General features: G+C 40.8%; 2 protein-coding genes across 4 annotated transcripts in view; one reads left to right on the top strand and one right to left on the bottom strand.

The window, feature by feature from the left end:
- Nucleotides 1-595: 595 nt before the first annotated feature.
- lgals8b (galectin 8b) lies at nucleotides 596-11,327 on the top strand. Its single transcript, XM_033641977.2, has 8 exons — nucleotides 596-783; nucleotides 1,048-1,136; nucleotides 3,210-3,420; nucleotides 3,522-3,641; nucleotides 3,761-3,787; nucleotides 8,549-8,637; nucleotides 8,775-8,940; nucleotides 10,046-11,327. Exons 1-8 carry the CDS (start codon nucleotides 745-747, stop codon nucleotides 10,193-10,195), a joined length of 891 nt encoding a protein of 296 aa, XP_033497868.1. The 5' UTR covers nucleotides 596-744; the 3' UTR covers nucleotides 10,196-11,327.
- Nucleotides 11,328-13,160: 1,833 nt separating this feature from the next.
- Nucleotides 13,161-18,816, bottom strand: part of LOC117266975 (palmitoyltransferase ZDHHC14-like) — a 72,768-nt gene continuing 67,112 nt past the window's right edge. Inside the window, exons 10-11 of one of the 3 annotated variants that reach the window (XM_033642440.2) lie at nucleotides 15,055-15,077; nucleotides 13,161-14,321 (exon numbers count right to left, since the gene is read on the bottom strand). In XM_033642440.2, the coding sequence (XP_033498331.1) occupies nucleotides 14,270-14,321; nucleotides 15,055-15,077 (75 nt within the window). In that variant the 3' untranslated portion in view covers nucleotides 13,161-14,269. Of the gene's footprint in view, nucleotides 14,367-15,054; nucleotides 15,078-18,816 lie in introns of all 3 variants that reach the window. The other 2 variants (XM_033642438.2, XM_033642439.2) reach the window with 2 other exon arrangements.

Here is an 18,816-nt window from a genome sequence, read left to right as displayed (position 1 = left end):
ACAATAAAAACTAACACATGATATAAATATTAAATAAACAAAAATATAAAAACACACAATATATAATAAATAAATAATTAAATAAATAAATAAAATGCTGTAGTTTCCCTGTCGAATAACAGGAAGTGCCATTTAGTTTTATTATTATAATTATTATTATCATTATTATAAATTAATTGTTTATTTACTTATCTATCTATTTATTATTATTATTATTATTGTTACTACTACTGGTGGGGGTAGTAGTAGTAGTGTTGTTGTTGTTATTGAATTATTACTGCTTTTTGCATGTAAATGAAAAACATTTCCCTACAATTAAATTAATAAAGTATAGCATTTACTTTAGATTCTTAACAAAACTGTTTTTGAACAGAACAGACAATATGAGAGATTAAATTAATATCGTTTCATCCTTTCATTTTAACAGATGTCGCATTTGTGAACACCATGTTTGCCTGAGAGGAGGCGGTTAATTTAATTATTCATTTTGTTTTGCCCTTGCTGGTGAAATAAAGGTTTAATAATCTTAGAGACAACGGGTCTCCGTTGTTGCTCAGCGGACCTGATCACATGGTAGGATTAGCGCATGCGCGTGGAGTCCGGGGCTGATGGAGAGAAGATGCCCACTGCCATCATCCCCGTGTAGTGCAGGAGAGCTACAAACCGGTCCTATTTACCGCAGACACCACAGACTCTGTTGTCTCTTAGCTCAGCTGCATGTTGTAGTCTGACACAAGAAGCCCGATGTCTGTGGCAAATGCGAAACACACTGTCCTGAATCCGGTAAGAGGCTTATTATATTATTAATAATATTATTATCCACATCAGCCCTCTGATGCCATCATGCAATGATCAATAGACCCTCCTGTAGCTTATAATGCAGCTGAACAGCTATGTGCAGCAGCAGCTGTGTACAAACGGCCTGCACACTGGACGCAAACTAATCCGAGATATCACACGGGTTATTCTTGCTATTTATTTTAGCTCTCTTCTTTCAGGCAGCATGTGTTCAGCATGTGCTTTAACGTCTCCAACTCTCCACCTCAGGTGATCCCATACACAGGGCCCATACCTGGAGGCCTGCACCCAGGGGAGATCATCATCATCCAGGGCACTGTGCCCCCAGATGCTGACAGGTGAGATGTAATTAAGTCAGAGGAATATACAGAACAAGTGCCACCTGTATGGAGATGTCTAAATCAATTTAATTGGTAAACCCAGAGCATGTAATACTTTTAAACCCTGCTGTGTCTACTTCAGTGGTTCCTACACTGGTGATTTTCATTTCATGGCAACCCGCCATAATAACCCAACAACACGTTTACACAGTGGAAAATGTCTGTAAGTGTCATGGATTTAATTTCACGAATTTATTAAAACTCAGATGTATAGCTTTATTCCGCAGCTTTCGTTGACGTAGTTGAACTAGATTATTTTTCAGTGTAGTTTTGCAGATAGATATTTAAAATGAGTATGCTCAGCTGTGACTTAAACTTTCACTCCTCCACCTGGGGGTCAGAGGTCAGGTTTGGCTACAGAACCGTGTGTTCATCAAAGAATCTTCAGAATTATAAATGTTTGTGATCTTTTGCCGAAGGTGCTCTCAGACGTCAATTCATAGTTGCGTCTATAAGCCTGCAAGGATCTTATTTGGTCCGTGTGACGTAAATCTCGTCATCCGCCCATGTTCTCAGGGGTCCATTTTTTGAGACCATGTGGACTGCTGGCTGCGCATGCTCCAGTCTCTTGCTCCACACTCCAGTCCTATCAAAAACACTGCTTTAAAGCCAGACACAGCCACCTCACCACTGTGAAGTTAGACCCAACAGCATCGTTGAGGTTCAGTTTCACCCAATGGACTCAAGCCTTCCTGTTCACTGCTAGGATCTAAAACAGACCGTCAATTGTTTAAGTTCCACCTGACGTTGGCAGTAGGACAGTACGCTCACCTCCCAGCCCTCCTGTGCACTGCCAGGGGCTGACACAGACTGACAATTCAATCGAACTGTGTGTGTTGACGTGACCACAGCTGTATGGTCAATGTGGAAAGTATGGCCAAGCCTTTAAAGGGATAGTCCGGATCTTTTGAAGTGGGGTTGTACGAGGTACTTGTCCATAGTCAGTGTATTACATACGGTAGTCGTCAGTCGGCACACCAGCAGTTTGGAGAAGCAGGCAGGAGTATTGACACGAAAGCTAAGAAATGTACTGCTGTGGACGGGATCAGCAACAAAACACCTAAAAAAAGTCCCACCTAAAAAAATTAGTTTAAATCTATGTTATATTGAGGATATTTTCACCACTTTACTGTAATGTCAGACAGTGATTTCTGACAGGAAAGGGAAGCCTCTATATCGCTGTCTTAAAAGCCAGACTCCATTGAGAAGAACTTTGATTTAAGATCACTGAACACAAGAACTGCTGCTGTACCACTGCCTTGATAGGCGAGTTTGTTTCTGTTATTGTGCGACTTTGGAGTTTTAAATAGTTCAGATTCACCAAAGTCAAACAATAACACAAACTCACTAACTGCTTGAGGCAGCGGTAGACCAGCAGTTCCTGTGTTCAGTGAGGTAAAATTACTGTTTTTGTAAATGTTGTCTGGTAGCTTTGATTAGAGCATAGATGGGAAACTGAATCCGCTAACGTCTTCCCCGTTAGAACACGCCCTGACAAAAAGGTATGGTGCTGAAAATACTCTCAATATGGTGTACACTTAAACTGTTACATAGATTGTTTTTTAGATGGGACTTTTCTAGGTTGCTAAAACACATTTTGCTGCTGGCGCCATCCCCAGCAGTACATTGCATAGCTTCTGTGGTGGTGCTCCTGCAGCTTCACCAAACTGGGAGCATGATGACAAACATCTACTGACTTTGAATAAGATGACTGATTAAACACAACCTCATTACTCAATATGCACCATGTAATATTGTAATATTCAAATTGAGCTTAAAAATTATTTCTTTACTTTGGTAACAGTAGTTTTGCCTACTGGTTTGTTGATCTTTAAAGCCTCTTAAGTCAGATTTCTTTTGGGTAAACAATTAGTAGACCTACATTTTGACGCCTCTCTAAGGACCTGCCTTCACTGATATGGTACTGAATAGGTGCAAACAGCCCAACGCTTTGACATGAAGTGAATTTGCAGGGGCAGTTGCCCACTTTGACGGTTAATAATCCAGCCTCTGTGTGCACCCTCTCTGCAGGTTTCAGATCGACCTGTCGAACGGCTGCAGCACCAAGCCGCGCTCTGACGTCGCCCTCCACTTCAGCCCTCGCTTCAAAGGCTCGCCCTGTGTGGTGTGTAACACCCTGCTGCATGAGAGCTGGGGCAAAGAGGAAACGCTCCATCAGCTGCCCTACAAACGCGGAGCTCCCTTCGAGACCATCATCCTGGTGCACGAAGACGTCTTCAAGGTCAGTGAACTCATGCTGTGAAGGACGTAGGCATGGATGAACCTGTGTAGTACCTTTAAGAAAAGCAAATAAGTGACTGAAGTACTTGTCTTCACCCATAGGTGGCAGTAAATGGCACCCACCTGCTGGAATACAAGCACAAAATCCCACTGAACAGGGTCGACACGTTTTCTATTTCTGGGAAAGTCAGGGTGCACGCTATTGGCTACATCCCAAACTCAGTAAGTACTTTCCCATCACGTGTGTGCTTTATTTTGTCCTCAAAAGCTTGTCAGATGTGTTTTTATTTTGTAAACATTTCTAATTAATTGTTTCTAAATTTGGCTTTTCCTTCTTTTAGGCAATATATTCAGAATCAGGTGACTTGGTGAGTTTTTCCTTTTGCGTCATCCACATAAAAACTAATGTGCCTAAAATGTACCCGGCATCTTGTGATGCCACTAAAACTGGATCACATTTCTTCAATGATCCCTTTTGTTTGTTCACTGTAGCCCTCAGACATTTAAAGCAAAATTCTGGTTTATTCAAGAAATTTATGAGATCTGGGAACAACAAAGTCCAGCGGGGCACGAAATGTGAGCCCTCAGACAGTCAGAGAGGTTGTAAACAGTCTAGATTATTTAAAGCACTTAATTTGGAGGTAAAACACAAACCAAAAACACCCAAAATGTTGATAAGAATCTGACTTCTTGTGTTGGTTTACTTCCTTTGGCGATGGTGCTGAATCACCAAGATCTTAACAGATAACGTGATGATTACAGTGTTATTATTAACGGCAGGAAGGATGGTCAAAACTGTTAAGGTAACACAAAAATCATAATGAATCAGAATTATTCTTCAACTAATAATCCACAATATTCACACCACTAAATACTCCCCTTACTCCCATATACATAATATAGCACCTAAACCTGACTTTTGCAAGCTGTAAGGAGGCCTGCTCTGTCCCTGCTGCAGCATCGGACACTTGCAGAGGCATCAACAAATAGTTTGCAATAAGCAGAAAAGGGTTATAGATACACTGCCTGGCCAAAAAAAAAGTCGCCACCTGGATTTAACTAAGCAAATAGGTACGAGCCTCCTATTGGATAATTACTGCATGGGCGATTATCTTTCAGCTGGCAACAAGTTATTTAACCCCAACTGGTGCAATGAGTTGCTTCTCATTTCCTAAACAACCATGTCGAAAGACACATCCCGTGGTCGTGGAAAAGATGTTAGTCTGTTTGAGAAGGGTCAAATCATTGGCATGCATCAAGCAGAGAAAACATCTAAGGACATTGCAGAAACTACTAAAATTGGGTTAAGAACTGTCCAACGCATTATTAAAAACTGGAAGGACAGTGGGGACCCATCGTCTTCGAGGAAGGAATGTGGCCGGAAAAAAATCCTCAATGATCGTGATCGGCGATCACTTAAACGTTTGGTGAGATCAAATCGAAGAAAAACAACAGTAGAACTCAGGGCTATGTTTAATAGTGAAAGTAAGAGCATTTCCACACGCACAATGCGAAGGGAACTCAAGGGATTGGGACTGAACAGCTGTGTAGCCTTAAGAAAACCACTAATCAGTGAGGCTAACCAGAAAAAAAGGCTTCAATTTGCTAGGGAGCATAAAGATTGGACTCTGGAGCAATGGAAGAAGGTCATGTGGTCTGATGAGTCCAGATTTACCCTGTTCCAGAGTGATGGGCGCATCAGGGTAAGAAGAGAGGCAGATGAAGTGATGCACCCATCATGCCTAGTGCCTACTGTACAAGCCTGTGGGGGCAGTGTTATGATCTGGGGTTGCTGCAGTTGGTCAGGTCTAGGTTCAGCAACAGTATGTGCTCAAAGAATGAGGTCAGCTGACTACCTGAATATACTGAATGACCAGGTTATTCCATCAATGGATTTTTTCTTCCCTGATGGCACGGGCATATTTCAAGATGACAATGCCAGGATTCATCGGGCTCAAATTGTGAAAGACTGGTTCAGGGAGCATGAGACATCATTTTCACACATGGATTGGCCACCACAGAGTCCAGACCTTAACCCTATTGAGAATCTTTGGGATGTGCTGGAGAAGGCTTTGCGCAGCGGTCAGACTCTACCATCATCAATGCAAGATCTTGGTGAAAAATTAATGCAACACTGGATGGAAATAAATCTTGTGACATCGCAGAAGCTTATCGAAACAATGCCACAGTGAATGCGTGCCGTAATCAAAGCTAAAGGCGGTCCAACGAAATATTAGAGTGTATGACCTTTTTTTTTGGTGGTGATTTTTTTTTTGGCCAGGCAGTGTAGTATGTTAACAAACCACCAAACCAAAAGCTGCCGCTTAAGATATGAGCACTGAATGACTTTAGCTTAGATTCAGTTCTTACATTCATTTATACCTACAGACTGTGTACATACATGTATAATTTCACTTACACCTATGCATCAATGCGTGCAGTCGTGTACAGCGCACAAACATACTGGTACACACAGACCTGCACACTAGCTATAGTTAGAAGTCCTTTATAAACAGTATTCAACCTGTGTGACTTCTCCCTCTGTAATATTGTTTGTCTGTGTAGCCCCCCATTTAATAAACTGACAAATTAATAAAATAAAATCATAAATAAAAGTTGTCAAATCAAGTTTCAAAAGCGTGTTGTGGATTTCCCCTTTCAAATGTACACTGCCGTTCAAAACTTTGGAATCACCGGTTACATTGAATTTTTTCATCTTTCCTTCAATAACAGAGACTAGTCCATACCCAGTGAGTGCACAGTTGCCCACGTACAGTTTCACATGGTGTGTGTTTGGGATACAGGTCATAGGAAATTGCAGATTAAATAGTTAGCTGAACCCATTAAGAAGAGCAATGTATTCAGACAGTTTATGTGAATTTGATAGAACGATTGCTTTATTGAAAGTACAGTAGATTGACCACGTCAGTGAGTAGAAAAACAGACAGACAGAATGATACACTGACAGTTTCCGTGATTATGTACAGCATACCATACCATGACTTAGTCATACCAAAAATTAGAAAAAAAACCAAAACATTGGTCCACAGGGGGAGCCACAGCGATCGGTCGCATTTTAGCCATTTTTAATCATTTTTCTGTTGTTATAGCGCCACCCAGTTGCCAATTAGAGTTAAATTTCTCCAGTCACCTTGAGGCGTCCTGTTCTACATATCTACCAAGTTTAGTAAAAATTGATATGGCAGTTAGGCCTAGATAAGAAATTAGCTCTGTAGCGCCCCCATTTTGTTTGATGGGATCAATAATAGAGGGGTCCCCTCAGATTATGTGTGGTCGTATGCCTACAAAGTTGCGTGGTGATCGGTGAAACCCTTGAGATGTTATACACCTTTATGTGATGAGCCACGCCCTCTGCAATATTCATTGCCTTATAGAAGCTCAGTTTTAGTAAGTTTTCCAACTTCTGCCAAGAGGGAACTTTAGATATTGGTCCCTAGATTATGTTCACAGAGTTTCATGCAGATCGGTCAAACTTCCTAGGAAGAGATCGATTTTAAGTGTTTTTCAAAAAATTCAAAATGGCAGAAAATCTATATAACCGGAAGTTATGGGTTGTTAGGCACATTTGTTCCTCATGAGAAGAGGCATCTCTGTGCAAAGTTTCATGTCTCTACGACTTACGGGGCATGAAATATGCCCATTCAAAGTTTGCAATTTCAGTCGGTTGCTATAGCGCCCCCTTTGGCCAACTGATGTAATATTGCTTCATTCACATCCTCCCATGATCCTCTACCACTGTGCCAAATTTCACATGGATTAACCAAGTCAGTGAGGAGAAAAATGTGGAACAGACACACAGTTTTCATCATTATATAGTAAGATAAAAGCAGTATAATTAGACACCAAATGTTTTTTTTTTTTTTTTTACATTTGATATACATATAAATGTAAATGTGTAATCATTTGTCAGTATGTAGATGCTACACATAATTAGCTCAGTTCATTTCTTTTTACTGAAACCATGAGCACCAGAGAAGAATAGAATTCATCAAAATTCATTTACCAGCATGACGAAAAAATAAGTGGTGACTCTTCCTCTGAAGCGGTCATAAAGTCAGAATATGTGTCAGTTCCTCGATTACCCTGTAAGTTATTCATATTCCTTTAGTCCATAAAGGTCCTCAGATTTAAACAGTCAAAAGTGTTTTTCATAAAATTTGATCCAAGTTATAAATATTGTTTTAAAAGGATGAAGTGGTGCTGTGTCTGTATGCCCGGGGCTGTTATCCTCAGGTGCCGTAAAACAAGTGTCACAACAGAGCACATAATTGACATAGTATTTGAAGCCTAATTTTTATACAAGTAATATTCATACTTTCTCCCATCTTTGCTGAGCAACAGTTTTGTGTGAGAGGAATTAAAGGCCTGTCCCATATAGACAACAGTTAAGTGAATTAAGCAAATAATAGCCCGGGCTACTAACTGAAGTTTAACAGTACGAGTCATCAGAAAAGCGCAAGTGACCCTTGATCATTATTGAAACACAACGGTGAGATCTGGCTCTAAATATTTAAATATATTTAATTCTTTTCTTTGGGCCCTCTGCAGTCTGCTCAGCGGTTAGAGTGAATAGTTTTAAACTAATTTGTCAGTCCACAATATGTTCATCTGATATTCTGATAGACCTACTGTATAAAACCTTCCATTACTGTTGTGAAGTTAAAGAATATCTTTTTGCTAAAGCTAAAGCTTGTTGTATTATTGTGTACTTGACACTGGAACAGGAACATGTTCCTAAATAAATCTGCACAAATTTTGATGCTAAGTGTCCAGTTTCTTTTACCAGTGACTGCAGAGTTTTTCTATTCTCATTGGACTGTTGCTCAGAGGGATCAGTCTGGTTGAACCACTGAACTGCGTTTTGTACTCCATGTACAGAACTAGGGCTGGGCAATGTATGAATGTATAAATACCCTAACATGACACTAGATATCCTCTTGGAATTCGCATAAAAGCATTTGACAACATCACCTTTAACTGTCGGAAAAATATTGGGCATTTTTGATTATTTTTATAGAGCAAATGCTTGATTGAGAAAACAATCTATAGATTAATCAATAATGAAAATAATCACATAAAATGTATGAACAGTTATATTGTCATTCCAGAGCCTCCCTTACAAAGGCAGTATACTCAAAGGACTGAGCCCCGGACAGCACATCACAATCAAAGGACAGGTCAACATGTATCCCCACAGGTAAAGTGATGAGTCATTACATTTACCTCCACATAACAAATGACAGCAATCTGATGTTTGACACTCTTCCCTCTGCTAACTGCAACATTTCTTATAAACACAAAAAAAGATTTACCTTAAATCCACGCTTCCTCCAGCTTTACAGTGAACCTCCGCAACAGCAGGACAGAGAACATCGCTCTCCATCTGAACCCTCGCATGAAGTCCGGTTTGTTCATCAGGAACTCGTACCTGAGTGAATCCTGGGGTCAGGAGGAGCGGGAGCTGCCCTTCTTTCCCTTCTCGTCAGGGGAGTACTTTGAGGTAGGAGCCGCCTACAACCTGTAAGGTTTACTTTAAAGGGCTTCTGCTGTCTGCTAGAGTTGGGTCGACATCTGGGTTTGCTGGTCCGGTCTGGTGTACGATCCTAAACCGGTTTGATTGATTCAAACAGGATGAAACGACACTTGTCATTAGACATCATAAGTGCTATATCGTAGGCAACTGGACTTGCTTGAGGTTTTTTTTTGCCTATGATATAGGACTTATGATTACCATGACCTGGATGACTGAGAATCTTCACCGACTTGTCATGCGATGAAAAGGTAGCCTCCATCGGCAGCGTGTGCTGATGGTATCACGGTGCTAAATCCACCTTATGCTGCATTAGTAATAAGCAATATGACATTACGATGAACATAATATTATGTTTATGACGGACTAAAAGAGACAACAGTGTCTGACAGGCTGTGAGCCGAGCAAGGCAACATGAAGGAGATCTAATTTCAGCAAAGATTGTAGGGCCGTATCTGTGCACACCTTGTTTGTTTACTAGAAAGTTCATGTGTTTTTTGGGGTGACGAGAGGAGACATGGTAGAGTCGGATGCTCTGTTTATATTTCTATTTCTGTCGCTAGCTTTGAAAATTCCACAATGGACTAAGAGTGACTGATTCATGAAGGTGAAACGAAGAATTATCCACACAGTACCTCCTTATTTCACTACAAAAACCAACATAGGTGTCAGCTGGCTCGAGGGAGTCCAACAGGGAGCTGAAAGTTTCTGGTGAGGCAAAGGACTATCGCTAATGACAAGCTCAGCTACTTGCTGTTGACTATATTGTATGTCATTTACAGCAATTGTCGCAATATAAAGTGGTTTTCTGTTCATAAAGTAACGTTACTTACATAGGAAGCGACATATCCAGTCCAATCTGGAGTGCAAACGTAATAGTTTGACGCTCATTTGCTGCTAGGACACGGAATCACCATGTTCCACTTTAGAGCAACTGCGGAGTCAAATGCGTAAAATTCAGTATACCGGTCTGGTCCGGCACATGATATCAAACCAGTTTGAAAACTTTCCAAGTTGATCATTATTTCCCAGTGTCCGTAATGACTGACTATTCCTCAGTGTTCTGTTTTGTCAGATTCTCATCCTGTGTCAGCCTCATCAGTTCAAGCTGGCAGTGAATGGCTCACATCTGTTTGAGTTCAGACATCGGGTGCAAGACCTGAGCAGCATTGACCAGTTGGAGATTATGGGGGACCTGGAGCTCAATGACGTGAAACTGTGGTGACCTGGGACTGTCAACTTACACGGAAACCAGCGTTACAGACACTGTTGTGTTCTGGTTATCGATGCTAAATTAGCTTACCCACGCTGACCCAGACAATGGATGCTGAAAACGGCAAACTGCACTGAGGTCAGGTCTGGTTAGTCTTGCAGCAACCACAGGTCACTGATTTTAAGCTAGTTTAGCATTTTTGGTGACTAAGGACCATGGACAGGCCCTGCCATGGAGTATTAATGGTCCATGTTTCCAGCTCTGGTTAGACAAGTGATGCATGAGTGTAGGCTGTGCTGGAGCATCAGGCTGTGAGCCACCATGACTGTTTACAGCTACAAGTTAGGTTTGCCTTGGTTCATTTCTTCTACTGTCTCTAGTGCATCTCTGCTGTGATGCGCCCTTAGTGCACTGTATAAATAAAACAGGAAATATGTGTAAATCTTAAAAAGCACTTGGCTTTGTTTGAACGCCAAGACAGTCAGCAAATACAAACAGTGGCTCAAACTGAAGGGCTCCAGTATTTTGGAGCAAGGCCCAATAACGACTAATTTATTGTACAGCTAATTTAAAAAGCTTTGAAACATTTCTCATCATTACTAAATAATTAGTACTATTTTTTAATTAAAACATTTAATGTGGGTTCAAAATTATTTTCATTTGCAATTTTTTTTAAAATTATTTTTCACTTTTTAATTTAATTTAATTTAATAGGATATGCCTACTTTTTAGTTTATAAATTCAGTCTGCTATAAGGTCGTAATCCTCAAGATTCTTTAACACATGACAGCGTCCCATGCACTTGACATTTCCATTAACTTAACATGTAATGGTGCAGCAGAACTCAAGCACAGTGCAGTACAGGGTCTGTTTAAAATATTAACTATTTCAATAACCTAACGAATGACATTTTGCAATCTTTATGCAAGCTGTAGAATATAGTAGAATCCTGCATCTGTGACCATCTCTTGTCTCAATGCTCTCCCACTCAGTGCTGCAAGAAAAAAAAATCTGGAATATTTCTTTTCCAATGTCAATGTTTTTTTTTTGCATTGTCTGTTGTAATTGTTGTAAAATACGTATGAAAAATCCTCCCTATGTATCATAAATGATTTAATAACAAATAAATGTGTTACTATTATCATTGTGCATCAACTGCATTAGTATATTTTTGGCCACTAGAGGGCAGCGTAACAGGTTGTAAATAAAACAGTGAGATAGCCTCACATTAACATTTATAGGCTTAATGTGTTGGTAAGAAGTGGCTAGTTTACATATCCAGCAGACGACAAGCAATCTTAGCATTCATTTGGTGTCATGTCAGTGTCTTTCTGATGAATGTGAGTCTAATATTCACTGTCCTATCTATTTTGCCCTCCAGCGACTCCAGAGACAAAACTATTGGGTCTTTAGCTAAATGCTATACTTTCTGCTCCAGCTAACTTTGCTAACTTTGTGGGAAAAAACCCCCAACACAAACAAAAACAAACAAACAAACAATAAAAATGTAATCAGCTGTTAAACGGAAAACTACTGAAGCCGAGAATGGCAATGCTAGCAATTTTTTTTGAAACGCTGTTATCTCGAGAAGTTAATTATCAAGAAAACTGAGACTACGAGAAAACAAAAGGTAATTTCCTGTTATTACTTATGTATATCAGAGATCAGGATCGCCATGTCAGCATGCATCTTAACAACTGTAGCAACCTATTTGACAAAACTACATATTTCTGCCTAAAGTTACTGTTAATTTATGAATCCTCCCTAACAAGGACGTAGGTTTTGTTTCAACACTGGGGGGAACACATGAAACAGGGTTTATGGTCCTTAACCAGAATGAGTGTCAAACAAATTTCCTTCATTCTTGTGAATTCTACTGCATCAATTTACAGTGGTAATGTCTTACTTCATAAAAATAAAAGTCCTCTGCTACTGTAGGGATATGTCTTCTGCATCCCCCCTGAAATCTACACCTATGTTCCCAAACAGCCATGACAGTGATCTTGAATACGAAGATCAGGTGTGATCAAATGAATCACTCATTTTTGAGTTCTCTATAATTATCCAATGATCTCAAGAAAACTATTTGTTTCCTTATGATAAATTATTTTGAGAAATTGGCCTCTTCAGACTGGCACAAATTAACACCCTTTACCATGAGGAACAAAGTTTTCATGGGATGCTTAAATAATTAACTCGTGGTCTTGAGATTATGGCATTAAAAAAATAACTGCAAGCATGGCCATTCTCGGCTTCCATATAAAACAGCTGCCTACTGCATCTGGAGACACAGCTGATAAGAAGAGACAGGATGAACCAACACAGTAAAGTTACAGGCAAGAAAAATCCATGAGCTAAAAAATGCTGTGTAGAGCTGAAGGAAACGACAGTCTTACTCGATCTCTGCAAGTTCTTGTCTAGAACATCGCTTTAACATTACATGTAGTCATTCTATCTGTTTTTAATAAAGGAATATTGGTTATTGTATATATATATATATTATATATATTGGGGGGGGGGGACGACGACGACGACGACTAGTCAACTGCAGTACTCCTACTGAACCACAAGGTGGCAGAAGACAATTAAATGTTTATTACCAGCACCTTCTCATACATCTTCACCGACCACTGTCAGTGAACTCTAGATCTTTTTCCTTTAAGGCACCTACAAATCAGTTTTATTAAATATTACTGTAAACTAAGTCCTTGTTTTAGTCTGCATCTCTCACCAAAGGTTGGTGCTTGAGGTCTTACCAGGACTTCTGTAAAGATGAATGGGAAACTTAATGACCTAGAGTGAGTCTTCATAAATGTTGAGCAACATCCAGACATGCTTGTTTTTAATGTCATTTACGCCTAATGACTACAGGCCTCAGTCACAAGATGAACTTTAAAGGAAATGTTATCGCCACATGACTCTCATGTTAGCACACATTATGCCCTCTAAACCTCAATATTAATGGAATCGTATCTGATAAAAAGTTGTTGTTTTATTAATATCCACAGGAAATATAATAATTTGTAAGATTTGTAATAACCATGGAACAGTACAACAGTCTCTTTTTTTTTTAACATAGAAAAAGCAGGATGATATGCAACATGACATCAACCATTGCACTGCTGAGAATGTCCAAGAAAAAAAGGCAAAAGACACTGTCCAATCAGCAACAGGCAAATAGGCTAAAGTTTGTTTTACAAAAAAAAAAAACTGTCAGACCTGTGATCCATTGACAGAGATTCATAATTTTGACCAAAAATGTCATGTGCTGTCAAAACAAGTCTTCTATTTTTGCTTGACATGGCCAACAGACATACGCCACTTTGAAAAACAAACCCTCCTGTCCAGTTTCCAGAAACTAACGGATTATGCTTCCCTTCAAGTAAAAAAAAACAAAAAACAAAAAACAGAGAAGCGTATGTCTGAGTTGTCACAGAGGCCACCACGCTAGAAAACATCTTTCCTGTTCCAGCGAAGGGGTTTGGCAAGATGTTGGCTGAGGACAACTGGTTTCACTTCGGTTCAGTTTTATTCCACCCAGTTTCTAGCAGCTGAATTTAAACCACAGCCTTTTTCAGTTCTCACGTCCCACTGAGGAGAGAAAGGAAAACTACTTCAGGGTGAGAGCGAGCTGGTCCAAACGTGGCACAAGAGAGTTTCATGGGTTGGATGCATGTTTTCAGGAGGGAGGAGGTGGGTATATATCCCATTGTCACACAGAGCTGAGCTTTACCAATCCTCTGACAGAGTCCTCGTGTAGTGAGTCCTGGCTGGCTGGGTTGTAGAAGCCGGCCTGCATAGTGTGGCTGTGACCCAGGGGGCTGCCGCAGGGGAGCATACCTGGCGGCGACGGCACTTCCTCTGGTGTGAGAAAGTGGTGGTGGGCCACCGGCTCCTGGAGGGGGTGGCTGTGGTTGTGTGTGTGGCTGTGTCCGTGGATTGGCAGCATGTCCGTGGTCTCGTGGCAGCTGAGGCTAGGGGTGGACGTCGGAGGGGTGGGCTGGCCGAGGGGGAGTGAGGTGCATGGGCCGCCCAGGGTGAGGGAGGTGCGGCCGGGCAGAGAGCCTCCGTTTTCAGGTGAGGCCGTCAGGATGACTGGCTCGCTGCTCTGCTGCTGGAGGAGGGGTGTGGCGGCGGCCTGTAAAACGAATTTGGTGCTCTGAATGCACTGGTCTTGGTCACACTGAGAGAAAGCAGCGGAAAGCAGGAGAAGAAAAGGAATAAAGGAGGAGATGTGAAAGTCAAGAGGGATAGATAAGATGCCAGAGTTGAAGGATGGAAATAGAAAAATAAATAACAGTGAGGCAAGTGTTGAAAATTAGATGAAGGAGGGAAGAAGAAACAACACACAGGATACGTGGAAAGACAACAGAGGAGGGGGCAGGTGATTGGATAAGGGAGAGAGAGAGAAAAAGATGTTAGTACCCTTGTTAGAACGCAGAGCCACACAAAGAACCTGCACCAGCTCGTGCATCCGCCCCAGTAAAAACAGTGCTGAGGTCAGCGGACAGAGATGAAAACACAGGACTATTAAGTCACTGCCTCATGACCTATTGATCTTTATTGCCTTTCTTTAGAGTGGAAATCACACGTCTGAAAGTGGAGCAGAGTAACTGGGTTAGGACACAGAGCATAATCAATAGCACACATTAGCTTCAGGGAGATTAGCTTTAACCCTGTTAACCCTTAATCACCACAGAGCAATCCTATAAATTAGAGACCAGTGGAAGATGAAAGATTCTCTGGTTGAAAAGGAGTTAAAAAGCCATACAAACAAATAAGCACTTTGATGCCTCCATCCATCCCGCACCACTCCCAAAGTCTGACTGACAAGGAATTTGATGCACAAAGATTCGTCCCGGATATCTCACCTTTCTGTCTCAATCTCACTGACCTAAAAGGAGCAGATTACACATGTGATTTAAACAGAAGTTGAGCTACCTTTGACAGCACAAGAGATGTGATTCCAAGCATTATCAATCCTCTTATCAGAAGCACGTATCAACTGCTCTTGACTTATCACCTTTACGAGCTTGGCCTCTCTCCAGGTGGTTGAGAGGGCCAATTTGAGCGAGGGTTATTGGACTGAAATGACACAGAAACTTCTCTCGCAGCCGTGTTAGCGCAGCAGAGCTACATCATCAGCCTTGAATAGAAAATCAAATAAAGAGGGGGGAAAAATGAAACAGCGCTTTGTCCCTTTCTTTCTACTTTCAGGCCTGTTTTATAAACAGTCATAGCTAGACTGACTCAGCACTGTCCATCCCCCACGGCAGACAGACACACACACGCACGCAGAACTACAAGGAACAATGTGTACATAGACTGCTGATAGACTAACCTTGGATAGCAGACAGCAAGTGAAGCAGCACAGGCCATGTTTTGGTTGTTTTTTCATGCGTGGCAGTGATAAAACAAAATAAGAGAGCATTTTCTTACATCAAAAAGCTGAGCTGTGTACATTAGTCAACATGACACAGACAGATTGTATCACTCTAGTGGTGGAGAGTAATTTCATTGCATTCATTCATTTTCTGTAATCGCTTATCCTGTTAGGGGTCGCGGGGGGGAGCTGGAGCCTATCCCAGCTGACATGCCGTAAGAGGTGGGATACACCCTGAACATGTCGCCGGGCTAACACATAGAGACAGACAACCATTTACACTCACATTCACATCTATGGGCAATTTAGAGTCATCAATTATCCTGCATGTCTCTGGACTGTGGGAGGAAGCCGGAGTACCCAGAGAAAAAAAGAACAGAAAGAAAAAATGGCAATGCAAAGCTGAAATGATTACTCCATTAACTTAGTAGATCCATAGAAAAATGAGAAAAATGCTTTAAGAGTGCAGATTTCCACCAGCCGGCAACCTGGGCTGATCATGGCGACTCAAGACAATTCTGTTACTGCAGATGCAAGCGCAGCACACTTCAGAAGCATCCCAGAAGCTAACATAAATATACGCCGTATCTATTTTTGATGGAGCTGCAGCGTGTTGCACAGAGCAGAGTGAGTTCTCATACTAACACCTGTCATAATGAGGAAGAACGTATCTTCATAACTTAAACACAGCACAAATCTTTGCTCCATGTGATCCACTTAATTGTTCGATCCATTCATGACTGGACTGTATATGGTATTAACTTTGGGACAAAACCCAGTCCCAGCCACGACTACCGCTGTGGTGTTGCCAGTAGAACTGTCCCTCCCGACTCCCTCAGAGTTACGATGGCAGCAATGCATCATAACATATCAGGTATGGAATTAATCTGCAGATGTTCCAATTAAAAAGGAGACTAAACTTTTCTATGGATGTCAGTTTTTGAGACTTGACAAAGGACAAAATGTTTTCTGCAACAGACGGAAAGGCTTTTTGTTTTTTGCCGACCTGATTTCCAGAAGTCTTACGGCCTCTACCAGCTGGTTAAAAGGAGTGAGGTCTAAGCAGTCAATGACGGTGCAAATAAATCAATAAAACAGGTTTTCAACAATTATGAATCGTAACAACTACTAGAGATCCTTGAGCAAACGGTCATAAATGTGCACAGAATATATGAGGCTGATTGGTCCAGTAGTTTGTGAGATTGGCTACTGACAAACATACACTCACTCACACACACGACCAAACGCACGATCCCCTCCAGCCTTATGCCTGGTGGAAATTGTAATGGCAATAACTTCGATAATTTATCAAACAAGTCACTTACAAGGCAAAAATGCCAAACATTCCCTTCTTCCAGCTTATCAATTTTAATGCTCCTCTGTATCATGTGAATATCTTTTGGAGGGTCAGTTGGACAAAACAAGCAATCTGAGGACATCATATTTGACTCTGGCAATTGTCATTGACATTTTTCACTATTTTATCAAATGTATCAGACCAAATAATTAATTGAAAATAAAATAATGATTAGTTGCAGCCCTACTTTTCAGTCAGTTTGTGCATTTAATTTAGATTTTCAGAAATGTCAAACTGGAGAGGGGGAGTCCTTCAATTTACCCGCCAGCCACAATTACAAGACTAACTCAATAATTGTGAGGTCGTGAGAAGGATGAACAAGACCTTGCTCAACAAAGTGAAATATTTACAAAAGCTGACACCATTTATGTTCCATCTTTAAACACATCTTACGATGAGATAGTTGAATCCAGCAACAAGTTGGGAGATTCCAGCCGTCTGTGTTATCCCTGACAACACACCGCTGTCTGCCGTGGCTGATAATAAACTGTCCATTTGGCTGACACTTAGGTGGTACATGCTGTTGAACTTGTCTGAGAAATAAAAATATGAATCATTGTTCATATTTCATCTTTAATAAAACTGATTAAACAGAGTATGAATATTCATTGTATCCAACTCTTATGGGAACAAAGTTTTCAGTGACTGTAACTCCATCATTCATGCCTCTGACAGGAGTGGTGAAACTGAAAACTGAGCCGTGGGCTGTCAGTCCCTCATCACTCACTGTGCAATTATCAACAAGGAAATGGTGGGTGATCAACTTGCACTGTGTGTGTGTGTGTGTGTGTGTGTGTGTGTGTTGCACAGAAATAGCTCACAGCTCATAAAGGAAAAAGACTTAGACAGAGGAAGGTGTAAAGGAAGGAAGGCAATGCCAGAAATAGAAATATTTACAAGGCCAAAGCAAACTGTGTACCATGAGGTTAAAGGACAAGTTCGCCCAAGTTTCAACATATTTTCTCACAAGCTCACAGTGATATCTATCCATGCAGAAATTGCTGGTTTAATTACCTCTGCCGAGGAGGTCATGTTTTCTTTTTGGTTGATTTATTTGTCTGTTTGTCAGCAGAATTAACGTAACACTACTGGCCTGATTTTCATGAAATTTGGTGGAACGGTGTAGCATGGGCCAGAGAAGTGCCCATTAGACCACATTAGACTAATTATTTTCCACTTTTGTTAACATTGTGAGTTAGGGCATTTGGCCTTGGCTGAGATCTGTATTCTGAGTGCCCTTCTACTTTATAATGAAAATGAATGCTCACAGAATTGAAATATAATGTTAAAAAAATGAACTCCTAATTTATATCACCTTCACTGTACTGAGGTGGAGGCAAAATTGTCAGACACACATCTGTAAATAAGGCTGTAGCTAACAATCATTATTTCTGATTAATCTGTTGATTCAAATGTTTTGGATGAATTGTTTTGTCTTGAAAATATCAAAAAAATGATTGAAAAACTGAGTATTTCCAGATCCTGAGGACGACTTCAAGTTGCATCTTTAGTCCAACCAACAGTCTAAAACCCACATACTCAATTTGCAATGATCTCAAACAGAGAAAAGCTACAAGTTCTCACACTCGAGGAGCTAAAGCCAGAGAATTTCTGCAATTTTTTTCCCTTTTTTTTGTGTTACTTTTTTTGTAATTCGGGTGAACTGACCCTTTAACTGGAGGCTATGATAACTGCTGTCCATCAAATTGTGCACCTCCACCCCTCACCCAACTAAATCCCAAAGGGAGATTGTATGTTATTGAGGCTACACTGTTACCATGGCAACCACTTACAAGGCTTCTCCATACCGACCCGTCGTTTTAAGATGCATCACAGACAAAAGTACCTCACAAAGAAACAGGGCTTTCATAGTCCAAATGCAAATGCAACCTA

This window comes from Epinephelus lanceolatus, chromosome 15 (genome assembly GCF_041903045.1).
Source record: "Epinephelus lanceolatus isolate andai-2023 chromosome 15, ASM4190304v1, whole genome shotgun sequence".
NCBI classification, from domain to species: Eukaryota; Metazoa; Chordata; class Actinopteri; order Perciformes; family Serranidae; genus Epinephelus; species Epinephelus lanceolatus.
Note: the sequence above shows the minus strand (reverse complement) of the source record. Positions and strands in the feature narration are given on the sequence as shown.

Coding starts and splice junctions, on each gene's coding strand:
- lgals8b (XM_033641977.2), top strand. CDS start 745: ATGTCTGTGGCAAATGCGAAACACACTGTCCTGAATCCG. Junction 3,421..3,521: donor TGCACGAAGACGTCTTCAAG/GTCAGTGAACTC, acceptor CTTCACCCATAG/GTGGCAGTAAATGGCACCCA. Junction 8,941..10,045: donor CGTCAGGGGAGTACTTTGAG/GTAGGAGCCGCC, acceptor CTGTTTTGTCAG/ATTCTCATCCTGTGTCAGCC.